Consider the following 13,645-nt stretch of genomic DNA (forward strand, 5'->3'; position numbering starts at 1 on the left):
TGGTGAGAAATCTTCAGCCTGGGTTTAAGCATCACGGCACATTGGTTTGACATCACCAGTCTGACTTGTACGAAATGACTGTAGTACAGAATTAGACATGGCACAAGAGCAGGGCCATAGTGTCAAGTGCTACCAGCTCTTCTCTGTAGCAGCAAAATTCTCTCTGAGACACAGGCCTAGACAAACATCACTGTACTTAGAGACGGCCTAAAGTCATACCCAGTGAGATGACTGGTGCATCTGTGGGGAAGAGAGCAGGGACAGGAAGCCAAGAGCAGCCTGGCACAGCCTTTTATTCCCCCAACAGTCATCCCAGGAGAGGGAAGGGTAGCAAGAACCCAGCTGTCAGAGGAGACCCGGGAGGGTCCCTCTCAGTGAACACAATAGTATTTAGTGTCACTTATACTGTGCTGCCTCCCACATGCACGTCTCAGCAGGTAGCAGTGATAGTTTCATGAACATGCTGGTGCCTCTCTGGTGCGGTGGTTTTGTTGTCTTTTTGTTACTGCTATAGGGGAGCCGGGGTCAGTGTGATGTGCTCCCAAGAGCCCATGGTGCACATCAGTGCAGTTCACTCTGCACTGCTGGCTGAACCCTTGTTGGGAGGTTTAAATAAACCAAGGTGGGAGTATTTAATCACTGGAATGTACAAATGCTATAAATCAGGGCTTTCCTTCCTCAAAGAGTTGGTTGTTGATCATTTATCAGAACACCCCTAGCTAGGTTTCAGCATGGGGCTAGGTCTAAGAATCGTGGAACCCAGCAGCCAGGCACCCTAAGTGAGCTACTATTTTAAGAATGGGAAGAAAGGCTTATCAAGTGACCCCAGTCCCTTCACCTATGATACCCACTCTGCTGCTAGAGAAAGCCAGGAGGAAGTGGCAATCAGCCCAACAGTACCTATGACTCAGTCAGCAAAAACAGGAGTGAGCAGGTTGACTAGCTAATTACTTCACCACATTTAACACCTTAAATGTAGGCTAAAATAAACACCAATCATTTTAAAAACATGAAAATTTATTATGAATCACCTTGCTAGGCCAATGGCAGGATCCCTGGAAGGCTGTATTTGCATAGTAGGGGTTTACCTTTCTCAGGGAAATAGAATTCATTAGCGGGACATGGTGGGGCTTGTCCTCTGATGGAGCAGAGATTTAGGAAGCATTTTCAACCGTAGATTCTTGCCATGAATTGCCAGTGATACTCCTCATTTAGGGGATCCCAGAAAAGGCAGGTTTGCATTTTACTTGGTTTAACTGACTCTCATCTAATTGCTATTAACTTCATACCAAGTAAAGAAGAAATCTTACTTTTATCACCTACAGGCTGAAATACTTTTACCTTCTAACCACTCCCCAGTGGGAGGAAGCTGTTTCTGTTACGCTGAGTATTAACAACACTGCACAGAAGTAACTGGATGCGGTGCTCCTCACTGGGCAGCCCGGGGGCCACATCCAATGCTCACAACCCATGTGACTAACAGACAAACTGACCAGAAAAACACACCCAGCACAAACAAATGGTTAAGACTTAAATCCTTAATTATGTTTCCTAGCACAATGGGGGCTAATGAAAGCCACATGTGCTAGAGTAGTGGCTGCCTCCTGGATTCTGGCAGCCTCTGCAGGCCCACAAAGGGGACGTCTATCAGAGCAGCTGAGCAGCAGCCAGACTTTTGTGATTGCCTGTCTATTTAACTCCCCATTTTCTCCTCCAAAGAGTTTGGAGTTTTCTCTTCTTCAAAGCCAGAAAGACCTTACTGGGGAGAACGTCCATCCCATCTCATGAGGTACTTTGCTTTCAAGGGTACTGTTCCTGCCAATGGATTGATCGAAAGAAGTTGGTCTGGTACTCTTAAAGTGGTTTTCAAAGTTTCCAAGTTCTTACTTGGGACTCTGAGCCATGAGAGGCAGAGTGATGTAAGGTGCCAAGCTGACTCCATCATGCAGAAAATGTCCTCTCTTTAAGGGACGTGCAAATAAAGGTGGCTGCTCAAAACCAACATGGGGGAGGGTGGGCTCTGAACCGAGTTTGGTGGAATGACATAATGGTACAGAGAAATGTTGGCAGTTCTAGTTCTCTAAATGGTCTGAACTTGGCCTCACTGCTGAAATCACTTGGATACAAGGCTTGGTACAAGGCTTCAAAGGACTAGCCCCAAGGGCTACATATCTGATCCTCTAGCTCAAGCCAGACAGACAGTCCTCGCTGGAAGGTGGGACTGCTGAGGGCCGGAAGCTGGAGAGAGAGAGCTCTGCCCTCAAGTAGTCCTCATGCTCCTTTTGAACTAGACTTGCTGTTCTGAGATGTCTCTTGTGATTTGACCTGGAGTGTCTGGGTATATAAAATACAAGGATTTTAGGCATTGGTCACAATGATATGTCTAAGTTCTTCAGGGGTTACAACTCAAAACCTCTTCTGTTTTCTTGATCAAAATAATGACAGACCACAGAAGTTGAATCTGATTATAATATACCTTGGTGATAAAAGAAGGCAGGCATGCAGAAAGCAAGGCCCGTGTGTGCCCTGGGATTCCTTTCTGGATGCTCACCTGTCGGCCTTCCCAGATTCTCTCCTACCAGCAGCTCCATGGATCCCTGGGAGCCTGCAGGGCCACCTCACACTCACCTCTCCCGAGCCCGCCCTACTGTTCACTTGTGTCATGCTTTCTGTTCTTACCCCGGATTCCTTCACTCAAATGGGAAAAGTGGGCATATAAGTTTTATACACATTTCTCCTAAAATTTAAACTGCTTTCCTGCTAGTATTTCCTGACGTCAGAAGCCTGTGTAAAGTACACACACGGAAACAATTTCCATCTGGTGCATGAGAAAATACGGATCTGCCTCTATTGTAATTAACTTCCAGACTTAACATGGTTAAGTCGGATCCACAATTGTATCGGTTAATCTTTTTTTCTTTTTCTTTTTGCTTTTGGATAATTGAACTAAAAAATGTAGTGGTTATAACATGACTAAAGTTCAGCCTACAACTTCCTGTTTGGATGACAGGAAGAATTGTGAAATGTTTTGCAATAGTTGTGATTCTAGAGATTCTCACTACCCTTAAAGATAACTGGGGGTGGTGGGGGAGGGTTTTCCTTTTTTGAGATACTTACAGCTTCTTTAGAAGAAGCAATGGATCCTTTAGGTAATGAAATAGGCTTTGATGGTTTTATAGGTGATGGTATAACTGGCTGTGATGGTATCAAGTTTTCATCCTTAAACATCAGAACTGAGAGTTAGGTTACTGATTTAAAACAATGTATACGTAGTATTCTATCTGCAGCCCACGGCCAGCTCTACCAGAACTTAGAACAACTACTTCATATTTTAGCACAGGATACCAAAGGCAAAATCTGGAACCTAACTACAGATAGCCAAATGGTGAACTTTCTTAGAAACAGATCAAACAGTACGATGAATATTCCTTACTAAAGGATCATTATTGTACTGAAATCCTGTTTCATTAAGGGAATTAAAAATGGAGAAAATGAACCTCTTTCCTTTTTTTAAAACCCAGTTAACCAAAAGGAAAGCGACAGTCTAACCTTAGTTCCCTTCAGCTGAAGTGCAAAATCCGCCAGGTTTTCTTTAGATTTGGGGGAAACAGGTGATTCCACAGGAATATCTGTCTTTACAGCCTAGGGAGAGAAACGTTTTATATACACGTAAGTTTTTTGCTCTTACTAAAACTCAGAAGCTCTTCTGCGGCAGTCAAGCCCTTTTAGCACAACTTGCTTTCCACTAAATCCCTAACTTCCTCCTGCAACTACACCCTTATGAGTAACATGTGAAATATGTCCCTGTAGGAGCAACTTAGCGTTACTTCTCTTTGAGTTTTAAGCACTCTACATACACAGGCTGTACTCTGATTAGATTCTAGTGTTTAAAATCTGTCATTAACAAGCCCCTGATTTGCCAATTCTGGTCCTATTCTAAGTCTCAGAAAAAGTTGCCATTTTTCTATTTCTAATACCACTGACATAACTTAGTAAAAATTTGTTTTTAGTATCTAATAATAAATGACAAATTTGCCTGGTTACTAAGATGGTAGGTGTTAAATAAACTCCAGTAAAACAAGGAAAATGAAGGAATTTATTAGAATAGATTACAGATACTTGTAAGGCTGAGGTAGGGAGATTGCTTGAGCTCAGAAGTTTAAGACTAGCCTGAGCAAAAGTGAGACCCTGTCTCCACTAAAAATAGAAAAACTAGCTGGGCATTGTGGTTGCACACCTATAGTCCCTGCTTCTCAAGCGGCTGAGGGAAAAGGATCACTTGAGCCCAAGAGCTTGAGGCTCCTGTGAGCTACAGTTAGTGCACAGCAAGCTAGCTTGGGGCAACAGAGTAAGACTCTGTCTCAGAAGTTAAAACAGACGACAGATTAGAATAGGGGGTGGTGATAGAATAGCTAGCTGACCTATCTTTGGAAATTACTTAGATTCAAAGAACAGATTTATCACTGCTCTTTGGAAATAGTTTTTTTGTATATGGCCAGGCTCAATGGTTCATACCAGCAGTCCTAGCACTCTGGGAGGCCAAGGCAGGAGGATCCCTTAAGCCCAGGAGTTCAAGACCAGCCTGAGCAAGAGCAACATCTCGTTTCTACTAAAGACAGAAAAAAATTATCTGGGTGTGGTAGTGCACACCTGTAGTCCTAGCTAATCTGGAGGCTGAAGCAGGAGGATCGTTTAAGCCTAGGAGTCTCAGGTTGCTGTGAGGAAGGCTGATGCCACAGCACTCCAGCCTGAGCAACCGAGCGAGACTGTCTCAGAATGAAAGAATGAATAAATGAATCGTGTACTTTGAAAGAAAAGGGCTACATCCATCATTACAGTATATTTGATTTGATGCCTCTAAATTCTTTACAGAAACTAGCATGCTGCCTGTTCTCATTTTGCATATTTGGAGAATGTAAGTTCAAAAACAGAGATGGGAAAAAAGCTAATAACATGCCTGGGTGCTTGTTATTTTGTCCTTAATTCCTTTCTCACCCAATCTAGAAAGAAACATCTGGATAGTTTGTGCCCATCTAGAATAATTCTGAGAACCCAAAGAATCCAAATTTAGCTGTGAGACACTGTGATACTCCAACATTTCCTAGCTCCTGAGAGCAGTCTTAAGAATGACAATTAGACGAATCCAATTTGGTCTGCCTCAAATGGATCTGGGAGAATGACAGACTGAGAACCCACCGGCCTGCTTTTGAGAACATGGTATATACTCCAAAATTGCTCCTAATCTCCCCTAGAGGTCTTCCCGGACAAAGCTCCATATCAGATTACTCTCTGGAAATGAGGAAAAAAGGAAGGCAAGATGGTGTTTCCTGAAGCAGATTTTTTTTTTTTTTTTACCGTTTTATTTATTTTTTCGCAGTTTTTGGCCAGGGCCGGGTTTGAACCCGCCACCTCTGGTATATGGGGCCGGTGCCCAACTCCTTTGAACCACAGGCGCCACCCATGAAGCAGATTTTTCATGCTGAACTTCAAACCATTTTCCTTGGCTTGTCCAAGGAGTCAACAGCATAACTAAAATCGGAAATGATTGGCCCTCATTCGCACTGGACTAATCTAAACCCCGTGTGCAGCGTCTTCGGCAATAGACTCTCCTTTCTTTCTCAGGAAGGTTCTGAGCCAGACGTGAAGCTCCCAGGTCGGAAGCAAGAGGCCTGATGGGCCCAGAGTAAGATAATCCAATGATCGGGCAATCCTGGGCTATTCCAAGAGGGGGAAAGTTGTGGAGTTCAAGGGGGAAAAAGGTGGAAATGAGTTGAAGAAAGACAAAGTTTACATTCTAGATTAGCCATTCACTGTGGAAAAATCGATAGGAATCTGGATAAATGGAATGGACTCGGAAGAACAGGACCCATTCAGCCTAAGAGACAGCGGGGCAGGGTGGGGTGGCTCTTCTGTAAATGAAGGCAAGATAGTTAAGCAGAAAGAATAAACTGTACTCCTATTAGTGATATTCTTAAAATTGAGATTAAAGCAGTAGCAAGCCCTATGGCTACAGTAGCCTGAGTGGCTTTTTTTTTTTTTTTTTTTTTTAGAATTTTAGAAAAACATTTGAAAGCCAGCTGGGCCAAAAGCAATGCCTGCTCTGACTGAAAATGTACACAAGCCATCAGTGGAGAGGCCCCAGTTATGAGGAAATCCAGGTTCTCCGTGAATCTAGGTACTCACCTCCCCACTTAGTGGGATCTCAATGGGCTTTGGCTTCACATCGATCAGGTAGAAGGTGCGTGACAGGAGCAGAAGGGAAGGGGGGACATTCTCCTTCAGGTGGAGGTCTTGCCACTAGAGAACGGGATAAACCGTAGAATGTTACAGCCAGACAATGTCGGCCGCCTACTGCTGCCCCCAGCTCAGGGGACACATCGCGGCAGCCTCCTGAGGCAGAGGGGGACTTCAGTCACTCTCAACCCAGTCGTGGATCAAGGTAGCTAAGTATCTTCTGTTAGACAAAAAGTAGATCATGTGGAAGGATAAAAGCCTCACTAAGAACCTAAGAAATACATGTTAAAATGAGAACGAGATGTAAGTTTTCCAGTATAAAATTGGCCAAGCATTGTTTTTTTTGCAGTTTTTGGCCAGGGGCTGGGTTTGAACCCACCACCTTCGGCATATGGGGCTGGTGCCATACTCCTTCGAGCCACAGGCACTGCCCTGGCCAAGCATCTTTTTAAAAAAGATCTTATATCAGGAATACATCCACAAGAGACAAAATTCAAAAGGTAAATTAAAGGTTCAGTAAAACTTAGTCCGCCTTCCACCTCTGTTCTCTAGCTACCCTCTTCCCGAGAAGCAACCAGTGTTACCGATTCCTTATGTAATCTTCCAGAGACAGCCCCTGCGTTACAAATATACATACTTATATAGTCTTCCTTTACACAAAGGGTGACATACACACTGTTTAGCTTTTGCTTTGTTTTGTTTTACTGAAATATCTTGGAGATTGTTTCATATCAATAGATAATAGAGCCACATCCTTTTTAAATATCTGTAAAGGATTCCATTATATGGAAATGCCATAACTTACTTGATCATTGTCCTATTAATAAACTTTAGGCCGAGACCTAAAGCTGCAGCTAGAGGGCGAACACAGGTGAAGTCTGAAGTTTTAATCATGAGGGGGATCTGGCACGGAGAAGTTCTCAGGTGCTGGCTTTGCAGATGGAGGGGCCAAGAAGCAATGAATACAGGTGACCTTGAGGTCTGGGGCTAAAAGCCAGCCAGGAAACAAGGACCTCAGTCTTACACCTGCAAAAACTAAGTTCAGCCAGCAAACTGAATGAGCTTGGTAGTGGGTCCTTTCCCAGAGCCTGCACTTCTGACCTACGCAACATTAGCTAATCTAATGGCTGCAGTTTCCAGCCTTTAAGCTTGTGGTAATTTGTTAGGTAGCAACAGAAAACCAATATAGAACACCATCCCACTCAAACTGAAAAATCAGTCTAGCTTCCTCAGCATCCCACTGCTCAGTGCAATAAGGCAAATGAAGTATGATGGTTCACTTGCAAAGCCGAAATCACAAAATGAGCTGTGCAATCTGCAGGAGGGAAGTTGTGGTGAAGAAGGCCAGTCCAGGAGCTGCCGCTACTTGCCTCTGTGAGCTGTTGTAGCAATTGCTCCTCGGTGAGACCCAGTGATCTCATCCCTCGGGCCCTACAGGCAGCCTGTAGTTCTGACACGCTCAAAGTCCTCACCCCTTCTTTGGCAATTATCTGAAAGAAATATAGGCATGGGTATTGGAATTTTTTTTTTTTTTTTTTTGAGACAGAGTTTCACTTTCTTGCCCCAGAGAGAGTGTCGTGGCCTCATAGCTCACAGCAACCTCAAATTCTTGGGCTCAAGAGATTCTCTTGCCTCAGCCTCCCAAGTAGCTGAGACTACAGGCACCCGCCCCCACGCCCGGCTATTTTTAACGCCTCGCCCTTGCTCAGGCTGGTCTCCAACTCCAGAGCTCAGGCAATCCACCCGCCTGAGCCTCTCAGCGTGCTGGGATTACAGGTGTGACCACATGTTGGATCTTTAGATTCCAGTTTTACTGAGCCCCTAAATTCTAGCAAATCAGTGGAATCACAGAATCTGAGGCGTTCAGTTTGGCCCCTACGTAGACTGCTACATAGGCAGCTTAGGAAGGTAGCGATTGGTTTTTTTTTTTTTTTTTTTTTTTAGAGACAGAGCCTCAAGCTGTCCCTCTGGGTAGAGTGCCGTGGCCTCACAGCTCACAGCAACCTCCAACTCCTGGGCTCAAGCGAGTCTCCTGCCTCAGCCTCCCAAGGAGCTAGGACCACAGGCGCCTGCCCCAACGCCTGGCTATTTTTTGGTTGCAGCCGTCATTGTTGTTTGGCGGGTCCGGGCTGGATTCGAACCCGCCACCTTAGGTGTATGTGGCTGGCGCCTTAGCCACTTAAGCCACAGGCGCCAAGCCTAGCGATTGTTTTAAAGGGAATCCTGCTAACAGCTGTTAACAATATCGGAGGTATTTACGTAACTCCTCCTCAATCTTCTGTCACCAAAGTAATTCTTTCTTCTGTTGATTTGCATTTTGCCTGGTTGTGACATCTCTACTCCTTTTCTCTCCCATTGTGGCTTTAAGGTTCATTAGAAAAAATACTTCACTTGAAAAGATTTTGAGGTGCCATCTGTTGCATGTCCCAGTACTGTTCTGCTCCCATCTCCCCACCACCATCACCCCAGAAATGGTCCCAACTCTCTGGTCCACAAGACCCCCTTAATAAATAACAGTTTTTGCTTGGCGTGACCAAAAACTATGGTCCTTCTGGGACCAGTACTGTTTATTCCAAAGTTGTGAAAGCAACAACTGAAATCTAAATGAGACCAATGCTTTCTCAGTTCTGGGAAACCTGCTCACTCAGGCAGAAAGCTTTAAAGTAGCTGATTCAGATTCAGGAAACATTCTTTCCATTTTTTTAAGGGGCCTAATTAGCAGTTACAGTCCAAGGGTGCCTTTCTTCTACAAGGCTGTCTGGGCTCTGAGTTTCCTCCCGGCATCGTGCTTTGCACTCCTCTTACCAGACCAGCTCACTTGGCAGAATGCTAACTTTGCCCCCAGCCTCTCAGTAGGAGAGCAGAGGCGTGGGGAGGCTTCGTCAGGACCTACTGAGCTGCTATTTCCTTACTGGCAGGTCCTAAATGCTTTAGCTTAGTCCCAACTAAGTCATCCAGATTACTAACATTTCATATTAGCCTTCTCAAGAAAATGGGTCAGTGTATGACAAACAGTGCCTAAAATGAGTAATCAAGATTCAAGTGGTCACAAATGTTGTTTAAACTACTCATTTTTCCAGAACTGGTCCAAGACCAGATCCAACAGAAGATTCTCACTGCATCACAGAGGCACCCTACGGAATCTATCTCCCAATACCTTGATCATCCCCCCCCAGGCTACGGTTAAGCTCTTACTTGATCATCTGCTTTTATGGACTTCAGTTTCATTAGGAGCTGAAAGCGGAGCAAATTGTTGGTTCCAAAAGTCTGCAGTTCTAGCAGTTTGCAAAGGGCAACCAGCTGAGGTCGATCTAAGTGCTCCAGAGCTAGCTGGTCCTCAAATACTTTGGAAAACCGAACTATCTCTTTTGTGCTAGGCTTGTGCCCTGTCTGGACCTAGGCAGTGGGACAAAGACTTTAATTAAAATGTGTTTCCTACTTAATTTAGCCTTCCTAATACACAAACTGAAAGAGACATTTCAAATAGCATTTCTAGGCTCTATCCAGTGTCTGGAAACGGGCCCCATGGTGCCAAGAAGAGTACAGAACTCTGCAGTCACACTTAATCAATTGAAAAATCAGGCGTGGTTCAAAAGTTTGACTCTAAATCTACTGTTCTTTCCAAGAGGTTATTCACCAGTATGTTGAATACTAGTTACTACTTTAAGATAGGCTTTTCTGCAAAATACTATAAATGTTTATAATATTGTATGTTTGTAAATGAGATACTTGAAACTTCAAAGATCACAAATTTGGAAGATCCATGATGACATGAATTTTTCATATAACTCCCGGCCCAGAAATTGTCTGCTATTGTATCAAAGGCTGATACCTGCTTGACGTAGGACGACAGTTGTGTAGAGACATCTCCCAACTTGGCTCTGTTCCTCCTTGCCATTTCTGTAATTGTTTCTTGAAGAAATTTTGCTATTTCCAACTTTGCAGCCATTTTCTTTTTCTGTTTTTCTTCCTTAATTGTAGAGGAGTAAAATGTTAATCTTTCATGATTGCAAATTGGTAGATTAAAAATGAGAGAAAAATGCCTGTCACTTTATCTCTATATCATGTGTTAATACCGTGTTCAGATCTGACTGAAGGGGTTTGTGAGAACCTAAGCAAATAAAAAGCCTCTATTTGGAACTTGTCTCCTTAATCTTACCTTTTATTTTTCACTAGTACAATAATCATAAGATAGATAGATAGATAAAAGATTTAGAATAAATCTCTCTCTCTCTCTCTCTTTTTTTTTTTAGAGACAAGAGTCTCATTTTGTCACCCTCGGTAGAGTGCTGGTGTCACAGCTCACAGCAAACTCCAGCTCTTGGGCTTAGGCACTTCTCTTGCCTCAGCCTCCCAAGTAGCTGGGACTACAGGTGCCTGGCACAACACCTGGCTAGGGATACTGTCTCTTATCGTGGAATAAACCATGTAGGCTGAGCCAACCCCTGTCTGAATGGCTCTGAATTTTTCTTTACAAACCATGAAAACTAAGAAATGAATGCTACACTAAAATACTTTAAACAGTAAATAAAAATAATTACAAGAACTCAGTGCTCTAACAAACATGCACTACACAGAAGAGAATTAAATGTATACTCAAGACATTGTGTTGCCCAGTATTTATTTATTTATTTATTTTTTTGAGACAGAGTCTATGTCACCCTCAGTAGAATGCTATGGCATCACAGCTCATAGCAACCTCAAACTCTTAGGCTTAAGTGATTCTCTTGCTTCAGTCTCCCAAGCAGCTGGGACTACAGGCACCCACCACAATGCCCAGCTATTTTTTGGTTGCAGTTGTCATTGTTATTTAGCAGGATGGGGCCAGGCTCAAACCCACCAGCTTTGGTGTCTGTGGCTGGTGTCTTACTCACCAAGCAATGGGCACCAAGCCTGCCCAGTATTTCTTAATCTTTGTTCATAATCAGAAATGTTGTATGGTAGCATTTTCAAAATAACCATGGTCAGAGCTCAAGGGGATAGAAAGGAACAGGGAGCTGCCTTGTTTTGTATGTGTGTGTGTGTGTGTGTGTGTGTGCGCGTGTGTGTGTGTCTGTGTGTCTGTGTTGATTCATTTAAGTTGTCCAGGAAATGCTAATGACCATTCAACCATAAGAATTTGTTGATTTTTAGAGAGATCTTAAAAGACTCAGCCAAAATAATTTCTTAAAAAGGCAAAATCACACAATGGCAATACCGTGGTTAGAACCTATTTAATCCCGCATTTCATCCATCCATAGTCTTTCTTTTTTTTTGAGACAGAGCCTCAAGCTGTTACCCTGGGTAGAGTGCTGTAGCGTCATAGCTCACAGCAACTTCCAACTCCTGGGCTCAAGCGAATCTCCTGCCTCAGCCTCCCAAGTAGCTGGGACTATAGGTGCCCGCCACAACATCCAGCTATATTTTTTGGTTGCAGCCATCACTGTTATTTGGCGGGCCGGGGCTGGATTCAAACCTGCCAGCTCAGGTGTACATGACTGGCGCCTTAGCCACTTGAGCCACAGGTGCCGAGCCGTCCATATTCTTAATATCCATCCATTTATTTATTATCAACTATGTAGTTGGTGCTGGGGATAAAATGAGCACAAATAGATAAGACTTCCTGCCTTCCCAGAACTTCTAGTCTAGTGGAAGAGACAAACATTAGTGACCAATGATAATCCACATTAATGTAGAGGCATAATGGGTAAGTGCCACACCAGAGGAATGCACAGTGTCAGTGTATGAAACCCCGGCCAGGCAGTTAAATCTTGCAATTTGATTTTGTGCTAATGTCTCCCACACCACTCTTCACATCTCTATTCCTATTACCGATCTCATTACTCAAGCTCTGTCGCTCTCCTTGGGCTACTGCAGTTGCATTCCAGATGATTTCCTGCCGTGGCTCTGCCCTCTTTAGTCCTTCATGCCGGCAAAATTATTTTTCCAAAGCACAGACTAATCCTGTCACCTGCCCCTGCTTAAAATGTTACCTTCTGTATTTCACCAGGGACAAAGGTAAAGTCTAAATTTTCTTAGGCAGGTAGATGGTTTCCAACCTGACCCCAATAGTCACCTTTGTCTGTTTCCTGCCATCGATCCCCTGGGACTCTCTGCTTCAACCACAAAAAAACCAACTAGTAGTCTCTGATTATGCCATACTCTCAAATCCTTGAGCCATTTTATTTATTTATTTTTTTTTTTTGGAGACAGGATCTTACTCTGTTGCCCCAGGCTAGAGTACCATGGCATCGTCACAGCTCGCAGCAAACTCAAACTCCTGGGCTCAGGGGACCCTCTTGCTTCAGCCTCCAGTAGCCGGGACTATAGGTACCCACCACAGTGCCTGGCTAGTTTCTCTATTTTTAGTACAGGTAGGGTCTTGCTCTTGCTCAGGCTGGCCTTAAACTCTTGAGCTCAAGCAATCCCCCATCCTTATCCTCTGAGAGAGCTAGAATTACAGGTGTGAGCCACTATGCCTGGCCCCTAGGTTGAGCCATTTTAAATGCCATTCTTTCTATCCAGAATACCTTTCACAGACTGCGGTATAATTCCACTCACTCCTTAAGTCTCAGTTCCAAAGTAACCGCTTCTGTGAGATATTCCCAATGTTACTGATTTAAAAGTTGCCCTCTTTGCTTCCATCTTCTTCAGGCCATACACTGTGTGACAGATGCCACCGAATGAATGGAGAGAATAAAGCAGCCTCCTCTGTTTGATAGCCCATCACCTTCACAGAGACCACCAAGCTCAGTGAGGGGACCCTCTTCTTGGGGGCTGCTGAAGGGTCTGTTTGCTGAGTAAATCACACTTACTGTCCAATTAGTGACCCTGGTAGCAGTGGATTTTGGTTTTTATTCTTTCAACAGTTAAAAACAAGTTAAAATTCAGTGGAGTCGTTTCAACAAATGGCGCTAGAAAAACTGAATATCCATATCAAAAACAAAGTAATCTAGACACTGAAACATTTTTAAAAATTATACATTTCACAAAAATTAACTTAAAATGGCTCCTAGACCTGCATGTAAAGTGGCAAACTATAAAACCGCCAGAAGAAAACGAGAGAAAAATCTAGGTGGCCTTTTGTGTGGCATCAAAAAGCATGATCTATGAAAAGAAAAAAATTGGTAGATTGGATAGCATTAAAATTAAAAACATTTGTTCTGTGAAAGACACTATTAAAGGAATGAAAAAACAAAGTATTTACAAAATACATATCCGATAAAGGTTTTTTATCCAAAATATACAGAGAGGATATTGCTTAATAATTAAATAAAATATCATCTTTTACTGAGAAAAAATTTTACAAAGACCTCAAAATGCTTAACACAATAACTAAGAAAATGCCGTGAAGGTTATGTTAACTAGTTTGAGGAAAACATTCAGATTGTGTATAAAACCAGCACATTGGGCTCGGCACCTATAGCTCAAC

General features: G+C 43.3%; 1 protein-coding gene across 3 annotated transcripts in view; it reads right to left on the bottom strand.

Annotated features, from left to right (window-relative positions):
- Positions 1-2,063: 2,063 nt before the first annotated feature.
- LETM2 (leucine zipper and EF-hand containing transmembrane protein 2) overlaps positions 2,064-13,645 on the bottom strand; it is a 17,233-nt gene continuing 5,651 nt past the window's right edge. For 2 of the 3 annotated variants that reach the window (XM_023517011.1, XM_003796284.1), the window contains 7 exons: positions 10,067-10,204; positions 9,430-9,630; positions 7,605-7,724; positions 6,184-6,297; positions 3,550-3,642; positions 3,118-3,219; positions 2,272-2,334 (listed from right to left, as the gene is read on the bottom strand). In XM_023517011.1, coding sequence (XP_023372779.1) covers positions 2,272-2,334; positions 3,118-3,219; positions 3,550-3,642; positions 6,184-6,297; positions 7,605-7,724; positions 9,430-9,630; positions 10,067-10,204 — 831 coding nt within the window. Of the gene's footprint in view, positions 2,335-3,117; positions 3,220-3,549; positions 3,643-6,183; positions 6,298-7,604; positions 7,725-9,429; positions 9,631-10,066; positions 10,205-13,645 lie in introns of all 3 variants that reach the window. The other variant, XM_003796285.3, reaches the window with a different exon arrangement.

This window comes from Otolemur garnettii, unplaced genomic scaffold, assembly GCF_000181295.1.
Source record: "Otolemur garnettii isolate 467f Iridium unplaced genomic scaffold, OtoGar3 scaffold00102, whole genome shotgun sequence".
Lineage (NCBI taxonomy): Eukaryota > Metazoa > Chordata > Mammalia > Primates > Galagidae > Otolemur > Otolemur garnettii.